The following is a 22500-nucleotide window of genomic DNA, read 5'->3' on the forward strand; positions in this document are numbered from 1 at the left end:
ATGAATAAATAAATAAATAAGTAAATAAAAGGTGAGGAGGAACATTAAGAGGCAGGAATGAATGGTACCAGTACGAAACTTGCGAGGAATGATGCCACGTGAGTGAAGACGCTCTGTAACTGGGTACCTATGACAAACTGCTGGGGGGGTAACCCTGCGATGGACTAGCATCCCATCCAGGGAGGGAGTTTCAATACTCCATGCTAAGGAAACCGGGAAAAGCGCCGGCCGTTTGGGTCTTTACCTCTTACCTTTTACCTATATTAATGACAAAAATTAATGATAATGATGGTGATACAAAAATAATAAATGCCATCGAAATATTTACTGCATGTCATGTTAATGAAAGAGAGTTGAAATTTCTGCCGTTGAGTCAGCCGTGTGTAGAAAGGTTATCGGAAAAAGTGAACGCGACAATCCCTAAAGTTATTGTGGGTGGTTTTGAGTACATTTTTCTTCAAAGAAATTTGAGAGAATGGCTTGATAGGCAATGGACGTATCTTTGTGAGGGCTAAAGGTAAGCGAAAAAAAGTAGGTTCCACAGCTACATCTTCATATTCCATATTATTTTTCGGGATTGTTGTATGTACATTTTTTCTCACAACCTTTCTCGGAATTGCTGTATTGTAATTATTATCATCAAAGGCAACGATCACCCACAGAACATCTAGTATTCAGTACATTGTTTATAGAATCAGATTATACAATAACTCACCTTGATAGTTAGCGCTCTTGTTTACAGCAATGGAGAAGTCTTGGTTGGCTAGGGTTGATACCGGTTTACCAACATCTCTTCCCTGTTCATTCTTCTGTTTTATATAATCTATTTCTACCACAAGAACACCGTCATTTCTTGAGATATCCCTCCTCTTTCTGGACTCTCGCACGATTCGTAACCCTCCTGAACGTCCTAGAAGTTTAACTCGCACTCCACCTTCACCCACTTCTCTGTCAGCGGAAGTACTGATGGCTATGCAACGTGAACAAGCAAAAATTAGCCTGCGCAACAAACGCCAAAAATTATCGTTTAGTCCGGCTTCGAACCAGCGTTGAAATCACTGTTCTGCGCCCCCACCTGTGTGTACCAGGATTTGAGTTTAAGAAGTCATTGTAGACCTGCCAGGAATCAGGTTGAAGGAAAATTCGAAACGCATTTCCAATTATTGGTCGAGCCCTTTGGGAACCAGGACAAGGATATTGGCGTTGCTTTGCATTGCAGACCGTTACTAACCGTCCCTGCAACGCAAGCTACTCAAAATGTCTCATGCAATCTGTCTAGTTCACTATCTAGGGATATTTAACAATTATGTTGTGAGCTTGGTTCAACGAGCGCGCGAAAAGCAGAGGATTTTAGTATAATCAATCTCATATCCAACAAGGACCAACGAAGGGACGTTTTATGAAAATAATGAAATTATCAACATTCTTTATCGTCTAAGATAAGGATCAAATTGTGCCTGTTAAGGAAAAAAATGACTTTATGAAGCGTTGAAACGCCAAAATCGAATAAGAGACGATGTTTTAAAGCTTTCACAAAATTCGCGGCCTCGTTAGGTGCGCCTGCAATTTATGTTAATCAGCAAGACTCTCCAGAAACGGTCCCGTCGTCTTTTCTTAAAGAGAGATTACTGTGGATTAAACACCCAGATGTTTAACATGACACTTGCAGGCTTTGTCTTTTAAGACAAGAGTCATTCAATTAGTGTGTTGGGAACTGATTATAAGAATATTGTTATACTGAATGCTTGAATGCGCAAACCTTCTACTTTATTTTAAAGCAAAAATTTTAGCTTACAAAGCTTAAATAAGTGTTACCTGGGAGCAATATCATATATTTCGCTTTCGACAATTCAGCCTTTTCCCAAACCTTTCGTTACACGCAAAGAAATACTTAATAGACTATAGACTTACTCATTAAGAAATATACTTAACCTTGGTTTGCATATGCCTCCGATCTTCTTTCGGCATAACAGGCGGTCTTGTCTGGGATTTTATTCGAACATAATTAGTAAGCAAAATGTCTTTACCACCGCCATGCCTGGAAAGTTGAACTCGAGTTACCTTTTCAGACTAAAAAACGATTGGGGTAACCTGTGTTGCTGCTACTTCTGTTCTCAGGCTGAACACCGAGTAACTTTAACCGCGGGCTAAATTGTAGGTTGTTTGGCGGCACATAAGAGCAAGGCTTTATTTAAAAGACTTTTATTCGAACATTGTCAAACGGTTTTCATTGCAAAAATACGGTACACCTGGTTCATTCTATTATGCAAAAAGATTACTCTAAATCCGCTTGTCGTTAGAATTTTAAAGACTCCAAAATGCCACATACATAATAATGTCGGTCAGGCCAATAACTTTTTTTTACGGAAATTTGTCCGGAAAAAAAAAGTGATTTCTGAAGTATTAATTGTAGTCATTTTCGAGGACAGTCAGTCGAAGACATGGCGGAATGATTGTCAATCTACCTTAGAAAATCTATGGACAAAACTCTATGATGCTCATACTGAAATGAAATCTCACTGGCAGAGATTTTGCAGGGTGCTATCATTTATCTCTTAGTATTAAATTTGGTTGTCCACCATCAAAAGTAAAGGTTAAATATTTACACTCCGCTACACGATGTGATAACTTTGCTCCCTATGTTGTTCGCAATATTTTTTTTGATACAAGCAAGTTTGAAATTCTTATGTGCATCAAGTGATTTAACCTTTCGTTCAACACAGTTCGGAGTCGCTTGGAGAAGTTTCCGGTAAAACACTTGTATTTCAATCGGCCCAAACTTTGCTAACGACTTAGACATCAAATAAATTAATTTTCAAACTCTGTAGTACATTTCAATTTTTCCCCCAGTAGTCATGGATATTTTGTTTGCTTTTTCAGTTTTCAATTCGAACTGAGGTTTTTAAGCTCAATTAAGCAAAATATCTCGTTTCAGAAATGTTCAAAACCTGTATCTCCGTGTCGGTCGTTTTAATTTTTTTTGGAAGCTTACTGACCTCATGGAAAAGAGATCTCTTTGTAAAACGGTAAGAACAAATGAAGCGGCATCTAGTATATAACATTAAACTGCAAGACACATTTTGCAAGATACCCTTTGGTTTTATCTATAATTGAGTATACAATCTTACCAACAAGAGCGAGAAGAGCTAACGGAAGAACAGCTCGAAGTACCATGGTGGATGCCAGTCTGAGGTAGAATAACTGAACTGATCTCTGGTCAGTCCAAAAAATGTGCGTGCATAAAAATAAGCCGACTTTCTTTATGAAATTCTAATCGTTTTCACCCTTGGGATTATCCAAAGTGTATTTGCATTTACGATGAAACGTTGCCATAGGAGTGCGTCAAAAACTACAAAGAAACAAGTAGAAAAAAGTAATTACGCGCAGCTGCCCGCTCATGAAGTGGAATACGCGGAACTGTGGCCGAGTAACCATGCCCAAAAGACTGTAATCATTAAGTTTTGAAATCAACTTTCGACATGCTTAATGAAGATTTTTTCAAAACTACGAATTATGCCCCAAGGATGCTAGTTTCCTTTTTACCTTTTGTTTTTAAACTGTGCTAATCACATTCGTGCAAAGTTTACTCAATAACTCTAACATGTTCTGCCTGCTGAACCAATCAGCTTGGTATTGATAAATTTTAACAATGGAGCAAGGAGAAAACAGTAGACAACGGATAACGATTTTCAATAACATCTAACTAACAAGAAAATAAACATTGACAATGGCTTAGTAAATGTTTTAAAGTCATGATCAAAGGTTGAAAAAAAATTATTAAGCCCATAAAGAACATTGACGTAACTGTTTAACAACGAAATCATGCCATAATTGTAATTTAATACCGAAACTTTCAGTTCAGTTTTGCAGAATGAGGCGAAACTTGCTTGTCTGTGTCGCTATTGGAATCTATAACCGTTGGAAACTGAGAACATAGAGCCTGAGAAAAAAAGTAACTTGAGTAACTTGCGCGCATTTATACCAAAAACACTCCTTACGCCTATATACGTAATCGGTGTTCTTCAACCATCCTTCTGTGGCTTCCAGCTCATTGCTAATTCGTCCTTCTTTAACTTGGTCAATGGTACTCGCGAAATTTTTCTGTAATATTTGTGCTAGTATATGTAGAACGCTGTGGTGTACTTCGTACCACACTGTATGATAACCCAGGACTCTTATCCGTTGGCGGCTCTCGGGAATATTCACCTATCAGCCTTCACCCTTAAATACGCACCCTAACCCCCTCTATCTGCTCAGTAGTTTATTGGTGGTAGCTGATCGCAAATATGCGAGGCTGCAGATACAATACCGTATTTATTCGAATAAAAACAAACCCTCAAGTAGGCACTTGAGGCTGGTTGTCACTAGCGACGGAGTCGGAGTCGGAATCAGAAGTGTAGAGCATATATTACGAGCTAGTGAAAACAGCGCTTACTACTAGGTTGTCGGAGTCGCAATCAGAAACGGAAGAACTTAACAAATCACAAAGCGTGGGAACGTGTATTGTGATTGGTTTATCTTTAAGCTTCTGCTTCCGACTCCGTGAATATGTTTTTCACTAGATCGTAAGCGACGGAGTCATAAGCGGAGTCGGACCAATCAACTGAATCAGACAAAAAAGTAATTCTAAAAAATTTTCCCCCGAACGAGGTTAAATAACATTATCAAACACATTTTTAATTCATTGGTTTAGTTCGTCGCATGTGAAGATAGACGTTTGTCCCGGAGCCGATCTTCAGTCGTTTTATCCGTCTGAAGCAGACGGAGAGAACATGATCGATGATCCAAACTTATTCAGAACCGTTTCATGAACTAACTCACTACGTTTGGTTCGTCTCATGAAAGGTTCGACGTCTGGCTCAGTTAAGTTCGTCTGAATGAGTTTAAATCGTCCAACACGTTCAATCCGTCTGATTCAGGACACGTCTGAAGATCGTCTCCGGCACAAACATACGACGGACTAAACTAAAAATATGAACAATTTGTATGATAATGTATTTTCAGCCTCGTTAGCATGTTCGTGAGAAGATTTGGTAAAATTGCGTTTTGGTGTGATTCAGTTGATTGGTTCGACACGTCCTAAGTTCGACGTCTGACCCAGTAGACGATCTTAACTTCAGTGGCGGATCCAAAGGAGGAGCCCGGAAGGCCCGCCGCCCCCCTATTTTAACACCAAACTGAGGCCCAAAGGGCCGAAAAAAAATTTTTTTTGAGACCGGGCCCCTCCCCTCTTATCTCAGGGTCTGGATGACCACCCCCTGCAACCCCCACCCCCCCCCCCCCCCCCTCTTATCTGAAAGTCTGCATCCACCTCTGAACTTCATTTAGGTCGACACAAATTACAAATTAGAGTTTGGTTCGTTTCATGAAAAGTTCGACGTTTGCACAGAGACATGGATGATTATTTGTCCGTTCATTAGAATTTTGAACCACTGCACTTTCACATCGTGCGCATCCCTTTCAGATGGCTTCCATTTCCTATTGGCCAAGTGTGTTATCAAGTGTGGTGTAGACCGTACCTGGGGGCGACCTTCGGCTTCCGTAAACTACGAAGTGAACGTTTCCATTATCACCAACTAAATCTTAAGTAGGTACTTTACCCCTTCACATTCAAAGTAGGTTCCAAGTACACTTAGATTATTCTTGAAAGCTCCAGTGTCGAACCCTTGTTTCTCGCTATATATTAGCACGTGCATTTTAATAGCCAATCAGGAAACAGGTTTCTAATTATCAAGAGACTTCTTTTGACGCCACGTTCAAATATTATGTGAGAAATGTTGATTTGGTGGAGGAAGACAAGAAAGTACTCTAGGCTGCGAACAAATGTTTTGGCTAAAGGAATATTCTTTCACAAACCGGTTTATCTCGCTGTCTGCCTTACTGTTAAATGTAAATCAGGAATAATGGGTTTTCTTGAAGAGATGAACAATTTGAAAGGTAAGGGGCTTTTGAATTGTAAACTACTATTAATTCTAATCAGTCGCAATTCGTATTATAGCAATGTGCTAAGCAAATAAATCATGATTCCCCGGTTAATTTTCTATGCCAGTCGATCGATATTGAAACTTACTCGGAGTCAATTTTTGTAATTCCAGAAATGACAAACAGGAAGAGAAAAGATCTGTTAAATCAAGATGCCCTCCGTTGATTGTAATCGTCCACGCGAAAAAGAAAACGCGGTCGGTATTAAAATTCACCAAGTGAGCCTGATTCAGAAGGTAAGGTTGGCTTTTCTTCCAAAGGACTGATTAAAAAAAAAAAAAAAACATCATCGTATGTGTTGTAGCTCATTTTTTATCTTAGGTAATTTTACATTTTTCCTTTGTTTCAACTTCGTTAGCATACATTACCATACCAGAAACAAAAGAAAATTGTTCTTCAAGTCTTCAAAAGGCAAACAAAGCGTGCTCTATCGTACGACACTCTTTCCAAACTAACAGCTAACGTTCCTGTTCAGAACTTTTCAAGTTTGAATTCAGACATGAAAGCTTAAAAACCAAATTCAGTTTTTTTTTGTCTTCAACTTGATGATTGGATCCTCTAAAAAGTTAAGAGAAATTTATCCAAGAAAATGCTTTTAAACAATAGAGCGGAGGATCCCGGGTTAAAATTTAACCCCGGGTTAAGTTAACGCTTATCGGCCTTCGAACAACTGAGCCCTGCAGTTTTTCATCAAACCATAACGTAGTCTGTTTGGAAGGAAATATAGTCAAAAAGAGCTCTGGATGAACCTTGCAATGCATACTTTCCACTCGTCACTTTCGGCTTGAAGTCCTCGGACTTCCAACTTCCGACTTAATTTAATTATAGTAAGGTTAGCTAGCGGGGCTCCCTGGTCAATAAGAGCCTCTCTTTTCCTGATTTAAAAACTTGTGTTGCTTTGCAGGAATTCAGTTAAAGACAGGAGGTCGACTATTGAAACACAATTGTGTCTTCGATGCGGCTTGTGGTCATCTTTTGGTAGAATGCATTTCGCCGTTACGTGGTTGCGCCAAATTTCATGTATCTACAACCCTTCACTTGACAGCTAACGCACTGTGCAACTGAAGCTTTTATCTGCAAAGTTTAACCAGACAATTATTTTTATAGACTTTTTGATTGTCACTATTTGATGTTATTTAAGGCTACCCGATTTATAGCTCACTAGTTGAAAAAGTGCTGGTGACCTGCTAAGGGAGAGACTGTAGGTCCTAAAAGCCTGGTTAGTTCATGGTATCTGTTATCCCTGGTACCAGGGGTTTTTCTCTCGTGCCGCTGGAATTTTCAGTGTTGGCCGAAGGCCGAAACATCTTCGGCCGTAGGCCGAAGCGAGAAAAGTGTCTGTCACCCAGTGTAGGTATCTGTGAAAAATCCTCTCTAAGTGCAGACTATCGTGTCATTGGCCGAGAACATTAAGCCGTTGGCCTTGTCTCCATCATCCTTAACCATAATTTTTGAAAAGAACCCGCAGCATTGTTCGAAAAGAGTAGGGGAAGTAAGTGCCGGTGTCTTCTATCCGACTTGTTGCAGTTTTGGGTCTGGGTAGGCGAGATGAGATCAAACATGAACTGAAGCGGCTACATAGTGTGCCCTTACTTGCTGGCATCCAATCTCTTCTGTCAAGTCACTGGCTGCAGGAGAGGAAAACTGACACCGTTTCGTTTCCTTTCGACAACCCGTTCACTGTAATTTAGAATACTTGCTAACAAAATGGTTCTTAAATAGCTGTTGTCTTATACATAAACAATTGTATAAAGTAGCATAAGCTTTCTTTTTGGGCATTTCTTGTTTGTAGCACAAAATGTTGCGATAATAATTGTGTATATGAGGAAAACCTTGTCTTGTCAACATTTCACTACCGTAACGATGTTGATGAGAATTCGGTTTGAACATCGGTCGAACATCGTCTCTCAAATGTCGCGACAATGCAGGACTGTGACAATGTTGTAGCAGTGTTGTAAACATCGTGACACTGTTGGGACAATGCAACACCCCCTACATGTTTAACCGGCCTATAAACCTTTGTATAGAACAAGAGACAGTTGAAGTTTTTTTCAGCTAATTTTATTCCAGACGAACAAACCTAGACACAAAGAAAGCATTCACGAGTGCGGTGCTGGCCAGCTAAAAGTTGTTTCTGGGGCCTCCAGGGACTTGGGTCCGTTACGTAAGTCCACGAGACCTGTATTACTTTTACCATGTTTACAATGAACCTATCACTTAACGTCAAACGCTACAAGGAGTGCTCCATTCAACATCCAAATACTTGATGAAACTCTTACATAATTATGATTGTACTTTACACAGAGACAAGCAGTGCAATAAACATGAAATATGAGATTGAATAATAATAACATTATTGATTTTGGCTTTTGAATGCACAATACTTCATATCATACCCAGCCTCATCCAGTAACTGCTAAGAAAGACACCGCACACCATTTTACATGAAAAAGGTGGCAAGCAATGTTATAAACATCAAAACATTCACATGGATAGAAGTCGCGTTCTCAGTAGGAGTCATCGGACTGCTGTCATCAGTGTCATCCCCTTCACTCACTTCTAAGTATGGGTCAAAGATGACGTTTCTGTTAAACTTGTTGCATCGGAAGATGAACCTGTTTTTGCTGCCTTGCGTCACGAACCTGGGGTATCCCATAGGCATCTTTACATTCTCGCCGTCATTTTTGCACTAAAATATCAGTAAATGAATCTCGTCAGAGGAGACAAGAAATAAAAAAAAGCTCTAATTACTGATTAATTGACTGATTTTTCTTGGTAAAAATAGGTCTAATCTCCCAATATTTCATGGATGTTCTGAGTAAAGGAACGTTTCTAAGGTAACGCTACACCACAGCCATTCTTATTAAATTGTACTGCTTATACAATGTGAATTTAGTTAAATTAACATTTACAGCAGATTTTGAACCTGGTAACGGTGTGTAGCCACTAACAATGGACTTGTCGTGGAGTCCACGATCCCATACATTTAGAGGTAGCTTTACCTTTAAAAATGTACCACCGCACTAAAACTAGTCTGTTCCTTAGCCACTCTTTGTGTCGTCACGCAACGCCCCTCCCCGTACCGTAAATGTGGTACGAACACCTAGAAAATGGACGTTGAAACCTGAATGGATGATATGCGGAAATGGATGTGGTTCGATTAGCAACCGTTTGTGGGGAGGAGCCTTGCGTGACGACGCAAAGAACGGCTGTGAAGCAGATTACACTAAACCAAGTTGTTCACGGTTTTTCCAGTTTTCGTTTGAAAAGGTTTTCCTTTTTTCCCCTCTTTTCTTAAATAAAAGTGAGTCGCGCGTAAAAGTAGCCTACCCAGAACAGTCTCATAGTACAATTAGAAACAAGATCGACCCAACTGTCAAGCAAAACTCCAAAATTGGCTCGGCTATCAAAGCTCGATGACGACTGATGTTGTGCACGTAAAACAAATGTACTCTTCTTACCTCTTTGGACAATCCGATAGTGTCGTTGCCAATCCTGTAAGTATTGGGGCATTTATCCTTTAAAGGACATCGCATTCCTCTGGGTCTTTTGGCAGTTGGAAGGCGGTCCTCCCTTTTCTTTCTATCGGCCTCATTCTCCTCTTCTGGCGTTTCTTCTTTTTTGCCCTTCACAACAATTGCCACCTCAAGGTATTTTCCTACTTCATTTGCTTTGCAGATGGAAGGTATGGCTTGTCCATCGCAGAAAGTATAGTTTTTAATCTACAAAATTAACAGATGAAATAGCTTCGTCTCATTCCGTATGGTCATAGATAAGATTACATTCGCAGATCAGATTTGATTGACCAGTCTAAGCCATAACCATAGTCGTATCGTCTCTATAGCGGAGACTATGCCATGACCGGTGCATCATATGCATCTTCTTTGCCATTTTTTAAGGTTCAATGTTAAACCGTTTGATTTCCAGTTTAGTTTAGGAAATGTTGATCTCGACAGTGGTTTGCAATGCGACAATTAAATAACGAAGCGTGAATGACTGCGAAAACTGCAGCTATTAGAGGGCTTCCTAAAGGCTCCTGCTAGTAGATATCAACTAAATGAAAGGAAGCTTTTAAAATTGACTTTAAATTTATTGAGTACTATCAAGTACAATTTCTTATTTTAAGGGGTAAAGAGTCCCACTCCTACACTACTGAGAAAAAGGAGCAGAGAGAGAGAGAAAAGAACTTTTTCTCTCAGTAGAATAAAATGAAAGTTACTGTAATATAGCCATAGGATATTAAAAAACGAAGAAGATCCAATGTTGCGCTCAGGAATACGATATTTCAGTCTTTGACATTGGGGTTCCCAAAAAGAATCGAACATAACATGCTGTGAAGAATTAATCTGCTTGTTTAAGAACAATATGTACAAAACAATCCAATTTTGCCATTGCTTCATAAATATCGATGTTGGCAATCATCTCTTTTTCAGCGTGCCTTTAACGAGGACGTCATTTTTTAATTTCATACATACTCTTAGGGAAAGCGCTCATTAAACCCGCGGCACACAGCTGGCGTAAATTGCCCAAGATTAATGGCCCCCTTTCAGAGAGAAACTGTTCATCTTCCTTTCTATAACCTTTATTGACACAAATAAAAGAAGGCAAAAATTCACCTCCACGAAGAATTTCATGGTCCCGTTTTGCACTTCAGTTGTTTCATTGCCAAAAGTGACATTTCCAGTTGCACGGAAGATGTAAATGTCAACAATGAGATGGGCTTTTGGAGCGTCCAGGTAAGACTTCAAGTTGATGTGGGCGGCGCTAACCCCTAGTTTAAATCAATAATAAGTAAATGAATAAATAAATAAACAAATAAAAGGTTGAAGGAAAAGAGTAATAATAATAATAATAATAATAATAATAATGATAATGATAAAATGAAATTCATTAGAGAGGGAGTGTGTAGCATTGAAATCCGTGTAGAAATGAAAAACAGGATGAGCTTGTAGACCGCCTAGTTTCGTCATTATGATCAGTTGAAAGTACGCAGTGCTGAAGCATTGTTCTAATAAAGAAAAAAGACAAAAAAAAAAAAGAAAAAAAAGAGGGAGCTGAAATTATGAGAATGCCAAGAATAACACAATAGGGCACAATTTCTTTTTATGAAATTCAATGTATTTGTTTACATAAATTGAACAGAAAACAAAAATAACAATAATGATAATTGTAACAGTAATAATAATAATTTAATAAGTGATAAATTCTTTATTAAAATCTTATAAAAATCTTATAAAAACTACACACAAACTTCTGTAAAATATTCATAAAAATAAAACGTCCACATCAATATTATATAAATACAAATTTCCGGCAAAACCCTTTCACAATTCAGAATTCTAAGATACTAATTAAAAACTAAATATATGTCCACGATAGAAAACTGTTTACAATTGTGAATAATTTAAGAGTGGGAATAGGAAAATCAAGCATTACTAAGAAAAAAACTATCAAAAATCTGGGCCTAAACTTATGAGTGCAGATGTAGACCAGCTACAGCGAAAGTGAAGTCTTCTGAGACCTCACGTGATTTGAACGGATATCTAGAACCCAATTAATAATTTAATAATAATAATAATGATAATAATTGTAACAATCTATGCCACTGATGTTAGTATTATAAAGGAAATAAAGGGACAGAAGGGAGATGTAAAGAATCAACAATACGAGGACATAGATCTAGAACACGGAAGGTCGTAGGTTCGAATCCCATCTGGGGCTCAGATTTTTTATGTGTCCTCGTATGGTTGATTCTTTACATCTCCCTTTCTTTCCTTTATAATTGTAACAATAATACGATAATAATGCCACGAAATTTACTTGTTTATTGTTGGTTTTCACATGACGTCACTCAAATTCAAACTAAAAAACTATCGATCCTACCAAGATTTTACTTTCACGATGCATTAGAGCAGCTGAAAACTAATTTTCATACAAATTTTCGCTTCAAAAGGGTTCTTGGTTTTGTGCTTGAGTACGCTTGAATTTCTAAGCTTTTGCGTGACGCGGCATTTACATGACGGCCAAAAGAGCTGTCATGTAGGTTAAAAAAAATGACTTATTTCAGGAAATTTTGCTATATAAACCGTTCATCCATTAGAAAAAGTATTACTTTAATGTTTATGAGTTTCTCGAGGAATAAATTCATGTTTTTTTAGCAAAACTCGGTAACAGATGTTTCTATCGGTTTCCGTCCGTCATGTTGGAGCTCATCCAGGTGAGCACCAGCATGGCGTCTCCATAAGTTTCTATAAGTTTGGCTAAAACATTTCTTCGGTTATCTCGTATACGAAATATTCCTCTGACCTGAATCTTGGCGAGGGTCTTTATATATGTACCTCCTTTCATTTCCCAGATTCTGGACGTTATCTATTGAACGGTTTTGATTTCTATTTTGATCTATTTTTTTAATGGCGTGACACTGAAAACCGGCAATTGTATATAGTGCAGTACGTAATGTTAGTAAGAGAAAGATGATTTTTTCTGCAGCAGAGCGCGTAGTTTCAAACCTGAATTTTTTCAGGTTCTTTTACAACCGCTTAGGATACGATGTTCATTCCACTACGAAGAGTACGTTCACTTTCCCAGAGCGCGCGCGTATTATTTATTATGGTAAAATCCAACTAGTGGTCTATTATCAATGGCTGCGTTCTGATTAGTTGAGCTACTACTAGGCTATATGTTATAGCCCACTAGTAGCGAAAAGCGCGGGCTTTTTGGCGGCAAAAAAGGAATAAAGTCTAGCTTTAACTAGCTAAAATCTTTTTATTCTCGATATTTTTGACCAACTAGTTGGATTTTACTAAAACACTTATTCCTCTCGCCCTCATGGCCTCTGAGTCAATAGCCCATGAGGCCCATTCGGGCTCGAGGAATAATTGTTAAGTACATTGTTTAATCGTCTCAGATTATACCGTAACCTACCTTGATAGTTAGCGCTCTTGTTAACATCGATGGAGAAGTCTTGGTTGGCTAGAGTTTCTACTTTTTTACCAACATCGCCTCCCTGTGCATTCTTTTGTTTTACATGATCTACTTCCACGACAAATACTCCGTCATCTCTTGAGAGATCCCTCCTCCTTCCGCCGGCTTCTCGCGTGATTCTTATCTTTCCTGACCTCCCTAAAATTTTAACTCTCAATCCACCCTCGCCCACCTCTCTATCGGCGGAAGTATTGAAGGCTGTGCAACATGAACAAATGAAAAGTGACTCATAATTTTAGAAATGAAAGACTGAAATACATGTAGTGGGTATTTAAGACAAAGTTAAGGTGTCGATATTGTGCGCATGCGTGAGGTACTGGCCAGGCCAAAGGTTGATGTACGTGTGTCACAAGTTTGTCTTAGTTATCATCATCAAAAGTCACACGGCTAAATTAACTACAAACCTGCTATCAATAAATTTTTATGCAGCCAGTGAATCGAGCTCTGATGGACACACTTAACCATTTTCACGGTTTATGTCGGGATCCGGATCTCAAACTTGTTGACAAAACTAAGATGTTCCTACCGAGCATAGAGTACTAAAGTGATGACGTCATAAAAATGAAATTTCTGAAATTATGGGATTTGTCAAGATATTCTGAAAGAACAATGTCCAAGAGGCCTACTTGCCAAAAATGAACATTTCGGGGCAAATTGTCTCTGAGATCGTAGCCCAGTTATGCCTAGAAAACTCAACACAAACCCTTCTAAATTTTTTTGGGGTGGACCCAAAAAAAATTAGAAGGGTTTGTATGGAGTTTTCTGAGTATAACCGGCTAACATCTCAGAGACAATTTTTGCACTTTTTTTTTCGGTTGTCCACCATCAAAAGTGAAACTACGCATGCATTTACTTCCTAACGTAAGTTGTTTACAACTGAGTTTTTTGATGCAGATTAAATAAAATACTTAGGTGCAGCAATCGATTTAATAATTCGTTCAGCACAGTTGAAAATGTTCAAAAGTTGTTTGGAGCTTGGCGAAGTTGCAATAAAACAAATATTTATCGGCTCAAACTTTACTAACGGCTAAGACATGAAATAAATTCAGTTTCAAACCCTGCAGCGAATTTCAATATTGGTTAGACATAAACGTTATCTTCGTTAAAAACTCCACTTGGACTGAGCTGGGGTTTTCAAACTCAGTAACAAGATATCTCGGTACTGATCGTGAAATATTCAAAACCCGTACCCTGCCTCCGTGTCGGTCGATTTGATTCGATTTTTCCTTTTTGGATGGCCAACCTCATAAAACATAGTCTCTTATCTTTGTATGGTCATATGCGGAAACGGTGCCTATATTATATTATATGGTTGTGTTTTATCAGGTTTATCTATAAGAATCTCTAAGTACACAATCTTACCAGCAAGAGAAAGAAGAACCGTTAGAAGTACAGTTCGAACGACCATGATGGCAGAGGTAAAAGCTTTGATGGCTGGTCCGCAAAATGTGCGTGCACAAAATCACCCGACTTTCTTTATGAAATTCTAATCGTTTCCACCTCGGGGATTATCACGGTATATTTGCATCCATTAGATAATGAAAAGTTGCCATAGGAGCGCGTCATAAACTACCAGATAAACAAGGGCAACGGGAAGAGTTTAACAGCTGCTGTCCTTTCATGCAAAGATTAAATGAGGAACAGTGTGGCAGACAGAAAACAATTATTTTTGACGTCAACGTTCAGCATTTTTAAACTCTCTCTATATATACATATAGAAAAATTTTCAAAATTATGGATTATGCCAGAGGTGCCTATTATGCGTTCTAATTACACTCGTGCAAGAAATATAATCAATAAGACTTTTTGAAATCAGGCATGTTCTGAGCCAGTCAGATTGGCAATTGATATTTCTTTTAGTACAGAGCAGAGATGACACTTATAATGATACAGTTATAGACAACGGAATACGATTTTAACGATGGATCATTAAATGCTAATAATTCAAGGTTGAATTGAAAGTTTAGTCAAGCGCGTAAGGAATGACATAACTCGTTAAAAAAAGATCCCATGCTAGATTTTAATTGTATGCTAAAAGTTTCAATTTAATTTTGCAGAAGTGGCAAAAAATGCTGATATTTTTAGCTGTAACCGGTAAATAACGACTCAATCATTCTTGTCCGTCTTTAGTATAAAGGAATATAATAAATATAGATAGGGATGGGTCTTAAAATTAGATCTCCTTAAAGGTTTGAAAAACTTTCTGGAAGCCTGAGGAACTAATGACGCATTTTCTAAGCAATTTGTTTGTAAAATATTTTTTCGTTGTCATGCCTACAATTAAACTCGTGCAGTCATAAATTTAGTATGTTAACCGCCACGCTGAGTTGACTAAACATATTCATCACGTTAAAAAATCGCAAAATTTAGACTTTCATTTTTTATGCAAGGGGTGTTTGGTGCACTTTACGTGAAATTAATGGGATTTTAAGAATCAAGGCACTTCAATTTTTGCCTGTTTCCGTTCCATTCGATCCTTCCAGGTCCCGACTGCAAAGCCAAACATTTCATTTCATTTGTTACTTCCCATCGCCGGGTTTGGCAGCAACGGCCTTTTGCAATCACTTATCACGGGGGAGTCGTTTTTTCTTTTCTTGGGTAAGACTAATCTGAGGAAATGCAGACCGCGGAACTTGTGGAACCGGCGGAACCTACGGAACCGAAAGAAATGACTGTTTTATTACAACTGCCTAATTTAGTTAAAGTTATGAAATATTTAGTAACAATCAATTATAATACTGATAGACTGTTCACAGTCCTCTCTTTCCCTTAAGATCGTCGAGATCGAGTGCTCACTTTCACTGGCAGCCATTTTGTAATTGGATTCAAATGTACCACCGAGAGAGCGGGCCACGGGGTTCCCAAACAGTTCCCCGCTTTTTTAGACTGTTCACAGTCCGCTATTTTCCTGTAAGATCGTCGAGATCCAGCGCTATGCATTACAGGCTGCCATCTTGGATGAGTACGGTCAAAACTACTTAGAATCCGCCCCCTCGGTACATTTGAAAATCAAGATGGCCGCAATTAACGGTAAGACGCGCTATGTCTCGACGATCTCACGGGAAAAAAGGGGACTGTGAACAGTCTACCGCCCTTTAAGTATAGTTCAAGCGAGACCATGTCAAGATGGCCGTCTGTAGCGCTCGTTCACGACGATCTTGCAGAAAAATAGCGGACTTTTTTTGTCTTTAAACAGTCTATAACACCATAACTGATTTTAATCGAGAGCTCTGGCTCCGAACGGGAAGTTCCCTTAGCGAATTTCGGGCTTGTTGGTACGTAGGAAGGTAACAAGAGGTATATATTTAATCAATATAACACCGTGTTGGGAGGATGAGAGAATGTAGATGTGCTTGTGAAACATAGATGATATTAAGCGAATGGCTGGGTGATATCCGGCAATTAGAGGGATACGTGTGGGTTGGGTGAGTCGCTTGTGTGAGTATGTGTGATAGTATGAACACGTTGTGTCTTCCTGTTCTCGTTGGAGGAACATATACGTCATATTCTCAGGGCAAGGATGAATGGAAAAGCTCGTTTAGTGTGTAAGGAGTGACATTATGCGCGTAAAAGGTACTGATGTTCGGCTGTAGGTTTACTATAAAGGACAATTTCAATTATCATACCATCATTGATGGTCACCTTGATGAAGAGAAAGGAAAAAGATTTGAATGAGTGGATTGATATAAGTTTAGTAGTGGGGTGAAGGGTATTTTGGTAAGAGATAGTGAGAATGAATTTGAGGAGGTTGCAAAGATTCTGTCTATGGTGTGGATGTAGAGCGGTCATTAGAAGTGACGGCAGGCGCCAATAATACCCTCATCTTTTTCTCATCCTACTGTGTTTAAAAATACACTCATGTATGTAGAAGATTAGAATGCATTTTATTCCTAAAACAGACGGGCAAAATTTAGTGTTTTGTCTTCATGGCGATTGACCTTCATTATTTCGAGTCTCGTTAAAAGCTTGCCTCAGTTCTGCAGATCCAATCGATGCAAATAGGGATAATTATTTTACCGACATATAAAAGGAAACTTAAGACTGAAGTATTTCAATTTTTCATGTAAATAAGATGGCATAAGATGTTTTGTCTCTCAACTTTGTTGTTCTCGCGCAAGCGGAGTCTATCCGTCAGCCTTTTTTGGTAACGATAAGAAGATTATTATGTTTCTGACTGCAGATGTTTGACCCATGATGATCTCAATACTTCATTACGTATTCTCTCAAAAGATCTTGTGACTTTATCTCTCACTGAGGCTGATGCTTGTACTGTTGTGTTGAGGAAACTAAGATTTGGATTCATTTTCTTTCACATCATGTCACCATCATATCCTAATGGTGTTTAATATTGTACTGTTTGAATGCTTCCTTTGTGATAGCGCATTTTCTGTGATGAGTTTTCACTTATTATAAACAAGGGAATAGCTTTTTGTCGATTTGCTGGTATAAGTGAGTATGTCTATCATTACTGTCTCGATTTCTCGATAGCCAATGAATCGTGCCTGACGTTAATAATAAATAGTTTTCAATATGTAGAGACTCCAGTTTGGCAATTATGAGATAAGAATGAAAACAAACTCTTATACACAAATTAAAAATAAAATTGATAAATGAGGGAAATGTATTTATGTAACCTCATGGCACCACCGACGGGTGACCTTGAATTTGTATGTATATTTGCGGAATATTTTCTTTGTGTTTTCGAATTCCGAGTTTGATCACGACAGTTGCAACAAAAGAGAAAACTAACAACCTAATTTGCATCTCTTAACCACTTTTTTTGTCACTTTCAATTACACATATAATAAAAAATACAAAATCTGTCTATTCCATAGAAAAAAAGCTTCAAGTCCATTTTTCCAAAAGAAAATTGTTTTGCTTTCACAATTCAAGGAAAACGGTTTTAAGTGTATTTCTTCAGCATATGCTTTTCAATTATCTCCTACGAGAGAGAAAAAAAAAAGATTAAATAAATACAACAGAAAACTGACCACGAAATAATTTATTCATAACGGCCTTTTAGTAGGAATGTGCCAGCAGTGGAAAGATTCAGGCTTACCGAGCAACTGCCAAATTCAAAGCGATACTTTATCTGCGGCATGGTAAACATTTTAATACCTTACTGGCTAGATATCTGAAGAACATGATCCAAGTCTTTAAACATGACTAACAACAACTCCTCGAGTGTTGATCACTTCGCCCGGTTTGCAGAGATGCTGGAAACACGGTCATCTGCTGTTTTAGTGGTAGAAGTTGCTTTCTTCATGACGATTACCATGGCGGCATTGTTTGGAAATCTTCTTCTCTGCGGTGTATTGTTCAAGAACTTCAACTTTCGAAGCATTACAAACGTATTGATATTAGCTCTGTCCTTGGCCGATATTCTTATGGGAATTGTTTGTATGCCACTTACTTGTGGGGCTCTTATTTATGGTAGATGGCCATATAGCGACACTGCCTGTACAATTCAGTGTTTTTCAATCTACTTCCTAGCTTTTGTGTCGCTTCAAACCATCGTTTTAACCTCCCTAAACAGATTTTTCAGAATCGTAAAACCTGCCAAGTATAAGCATTTGTTTACAACGAAAAAAACCGTTGCGGTGTTAGTTGCAGTGTGGATTTTTACGGCCCTTATTTTAGTCGTTCCTTTGACGCTAGGGGCTATGGACGCTGCGTTCAACCCTGCCAAAGCCGCTTGTGTGATATTCAAGAAAGGCGCAGCGATGGAACACAGAAGTTATCCAGCTATTTTAAGAGGATTATTGCTACTAATATTCGCCGTTACTCCCACCGCAGTCATGGTCATTTGTTATTTCAAAATTTTCCAAGCGGTTGGGGACCACTTCACGCGCGTCGCGCCAAATTTGGCTCAGAACACAAGACGCAAGTCAAAAAAAAATTCTCATGAAATGAGAATTACAAGAACTCTTTTTGCTGTGGTTGTCATGTTCGTGTTGAGCTGGTTGCCTGTTTTTGTAATCGAGATCATCCAGGCTTTTGCCATTGATTGGTGGAATATACCCCGTGAGGTTCAACTACTCTGGACCTTTTTTGGTAGTTTTAGCAGTGCGGTTAATCCGCTGGTATATGGCTTTACAAATTCATCTTATCGCCGAGAATATAAAAGATTGTTAACATTCAAATGGAAAAGAAGGAACACCGATAACTCTGACATCAACGAGCAAAGTCGGTCTCCCTCGGTTGCGATGGCAACTTTAAACCTTGCCACTTTGAATGAAAATGAACATCTGCAGGCGCTAACGAATCACTAAATTTTCGAGATTTACCTCACAAAAGGACACTTGACATCAACAACACCTTACAAGAAAGAAGTAAATTCGCTTTTAGTAGCAATAGTAACGTTATTTACTCTCTTATTCTACAAAGATAAATTTCTGAAAATGTGTTAATGCACGGTTGTATGGTAAAGCGATGACAGAAAAGGGGTGATTGAACAAACACACTGGAAGTGAAAAATATCAGTAAATCCTGATCACTAATGGAAAGTCTTCTCAACATCTAATCCCACGCGAAATGATAAAAGGCTTAGAAGATTAAAGGGACAATGTACTTTCCCTCTGGAGACCGCCAAAAAATAAAAGAAAAAATTTAAAAAATGAAAATAGAATAATACTGATTCAACATCTAATTCCACGCCAAATAATGAAAGGCTTTGATTTTTTTTTCAAAGCGCCAATGTATTTCCTTCCTGAGAGTGACAAAAAAGGAAAAGATAAATTGAAACTGAAAATACAAAACACTGATTCAGGATGTCAAGTAAAATTTATTTTTAGACGCAGATAATACTACGTTGTAAAAGTATGGCCCCAGAGATGCACTGAATAGTCATATCATAGGCTTTCTTCCACCAACTCAATAGTGTCAACTGTATAATTACTTTTCTCTGCGATTGTTGTCTTGTGGTATGAAAAGGTGGTTAAGCTTTATGTCCTATATATTAATTTCTCTTTCAGTGAAGGCTGTTATTCGTTTTACGTTAGGTACACTTTAAAGTCCACCTGCCACTCGAATTGCTTACGAGTTATGATGCGGACGAAAATATGAAATGTTTCTATTAACTGAGAGGGCTTTCCATTTGTCAGAACTGACCGGCCAGACCATTCCCGTCGTAATGAGGATTTCACTTTTAATCAAAACTGTCCAGCCGATCAGTCAAATCCTTAATATAATGCACGAAGGAGATAGTTTTTCCAGCAAAAAACCCTTCGGAAAAAGCAGGTTTCATTTGCATCTGTCGAGGGCAGACGATACGTCTAGCAAAAAGTCAATCAAGGGCCAAATTGATGTGTGATGTGACTGAATTGCATCAAATCATGGATGGCCAGATGAACTATTTTGGCTGCATTGTGCTATAATTCACTCAATAACGTTGCCAATGAAAGGAAGGTTACTAATGGTACGGTAGTTCTTCAGCACTTCCAGACCGTCATCAGACTTTTTCAATCCTGCGGTGTGACCATTCGAATTAAACGTCTTCAGCAGTACTTTCCCATGGTACAATTAATTTGGTCAGTATGTAATTCTAACTTTTGAGTCTTTGGAAGAATTTATGTGGTGTTACCATTTAAATGAAACCTTTTGAGCAGTACATTCAAACGGTACTATTTATTTTGTGTGTTGTTTTAACTTTTAAGGCTGTGGATGAGATCCTTCTGTGTGTCCATTCTTCAACAGTTCTTTCACATGGTAATATATTCTTCATTTGACAAAAAAAGAAATTTGAATTTTTTGTCGATTCTTCTGAGAGTGAAAAAACTCAAGCTGTTTGCACAGCCTCCGTTTTTGTTCTTAAATGAGGAGAAGAGTAGGAGACTCGAAATGCGTCGAGCCTTTGAGTGGCCGAAACTGAGTATCTGTGTATTGATGAATCCGCAAAGTTCTTAACTGAGCCCGCTGTACCAAGATCGCGGCTGTTAAGTTTTGATCCAGAGATGTATCCTTGCAACAAGCAGGGCATGCTCAGCAAAGATCTTACTCGATTCATGCATAGGTTTTCTCGAGTACGCCAAAAGTTCTGAAAAGCTCCGCTAGCAGTGTTGTTAATTAAAGACGTGATATGTCACGTAGGCGACGTTTTCAATGTTGACATTGTCAATTGGGGATATTCACTTAAAAGGAATTTTGCTCATGGTTACACCTTTTGTTGTCAGGTTGTTCAATGGCCCAGTTTTGTGCTTCGGCGATTGTAGCTTCGTAGTTCTCCTCTAAGGAATTTTGGCGACCAAAATGCATGTGTTTGCATGTTTATCTGGAAATATAAATTCAATTATCGCCCAATAAAACAACAGAAAACAATAAAAGCAGGTGGCATTAAATAACAACCAAATTCGGTTCAAAAAAATACGTCAAACATAAGACTATGTGTTATTTCATGGCTTAGATTTATGGTGCTAATGCTGAGAAATTGAAAAAAAAAGATGAGATAAGTTCTTTCGGTCAGTTTTATCAAAACGACTGAAGAAGCGTCGTTATAACATCTGCATCGAATATGCAGTTTGATGTTTTTCGCGCGTAAGTCATCGTCAAGGAAGTCAACAAGTTGCGGTCTTCAAGTAAAAAGCTGATATGCGGCCATTGACGTACAATAATTATATTGATAGTTATAGCACGCACTTCCAAAAAAGAGCGGTTGTTTTTTTCTCCCTGAGTTTTTTGTATTACCTTATTGAACAGTCCCCATGACTCCTTTTGAGTCGTTGTTAGTTAAGCACCTCTTCATTTTCTCCATAATCGCGAGTAGCAACGTTAGAAGATTTTAGTTTGAGTTGATAGCCGAGAATGTCTTCCGGTGTACTGTTAGTATGAGGAGGAAATTCATCGGAAGTTCTTCAACACGGATTTATGAAGAAACGCTGTCTGATCTGAAGAGACAGTACGAAATCGGCTACAACACTAGGCACCCGTTTTACTGAAAAAAAAAAAAACATTCAAAATTGATCTACTGGTTTATCCATCTATAAGCAAGAGAATAATGCGTCCATGAAATTTCAGGTACTTACATCACATTTGTTGTTTTCGTTGTAATAATTGACATTCACAAGGCAATCCAAAATACCTGTCGTCTCAGCCTTTACTGATAAACGTCAACTTCGCTTTCGTCATCAAATCACGTTCACCTCCAAAATAAAGACCGCTTCCGAGATCCCCTGAAGATTCATCATCAATTCCAGATTCTCTGACACGGCAGTCAACACTGGATACGCTGATCGCGACAGGCCATGAACACTCCATGTAAAAGCTATTGCCTCATAGTACAGAGCCTTCTCTGCTTTTTGAAGTGTTGAAATCGTCTATACTGGAGCCATACATTACGTTTTCATTTCCCTCGTTCTCGAGTTAAAGCTTCCTTATAAGTTGATCACTTTTTAAATCTTTGTTAACCGGTTGAACTGCCTTTAAAAACAATGGAATATTCTTTGGCATCAAGTACTTTGCCATCAGTCCTATATCTCCCTTGAAATGTTCGCTGTCGTGCTTTGTAAGGTAACCAGTTATTGGTGAAGACCTTGACTC

At 38.4% G+C, this 22500-nt stretch overlaps 2 protein-coding genes across 2 annotated transcripts; one reads left to right on the top strand and one right to left on the bottom strand.

The window, feature by feature from the left end:
* Window positions 1–8082: 8082 nt before the first annotated feature.
* Window positions 8083–14475, bottom strand: LOC140946094 (skeletal aspartic acid-rich protein 1-like). The gene is made up of 5 exons (XM_073395170.1): window positions 14329–14475; window positions 12907–13164; window positions 10599–10753; window positions 9444–9704; window positions 8083–8671 (listed from the first exon to the last, which is right to left on the bottom strand). The coding sequence occupies exons 1-5, from the start codon at window positions 14372–14374 to the stop codon at window positions 8423–8425; spliced, it is 969 nt and encodes a 322-aa protein (XP_073251271.1). The 5' UTR covers window positions 14375–14475; the 3' UTR covers window positions 8083–8422.
* Window positions 14476–18128: 3653 nt separating this feature from the next.
* Window positions 18129–19857, top strand: LOC140945318 (melatonin receptor type 1B-B-like). The gene has a single exon (XM_073394356.1). The coding sequence runs from the start codon at window positions 18129–18131 to the stop codon at window positions 19236–19238; it is 1110 nt and encodes a 369-aa protein (XP_073250457.1). The 3' UTR covers window positions 19239–19857.
* The last annotated feature ends 2643 nt before the right edge of the window (window positions 19858–22500 follow it).

The sequence above is a fragment of the Porites lutea genome, chromosome 8 (genome assembly GCF_958299795.1).
Source record: "Porites lutea chromosome 8, jaPorLute2.1, whole genome shotgun sequence".
NCBI classification, from domain to species: domain Eukaryota; kingdom Metazoa; phylum Cnidaria; class Anthozoa; order Scleractinia; family Poritidae; genus Porites; species Porites lutea.

Bases quoted from the DNA above. Each gene is read 5' to 3' on its own strand.
- LOC140945318 (XM_073394356.1), top strand. From the start codon at position 18,129: ATGACTAACAACAACTCCTCGAGTGTTGATCACTTCGCCCGGTTTGCA.
- LOC140946094 (XM_073395170.1), bottom strand. From the start codon at position 14,374: ATGGTCGTTCGAACTGTACTTCTAACGGTTCTTCTTTCTCTTGCTG. The intron at 13,165-14,328 runs GTAAGATTGTGT...CATGTTGCACAG, and splicing joins GGTTCTTCTTTCTCTTGCTG to CCTTCAATACTTCCGCCGAT. The intron at 10,754-12,906 runs GTAGGTTACGGT...GATTTAAACTAG, and splicing joins CAAGAGCGCTAACTATCAAG to GGGTTAGCGCCGCCCACATC.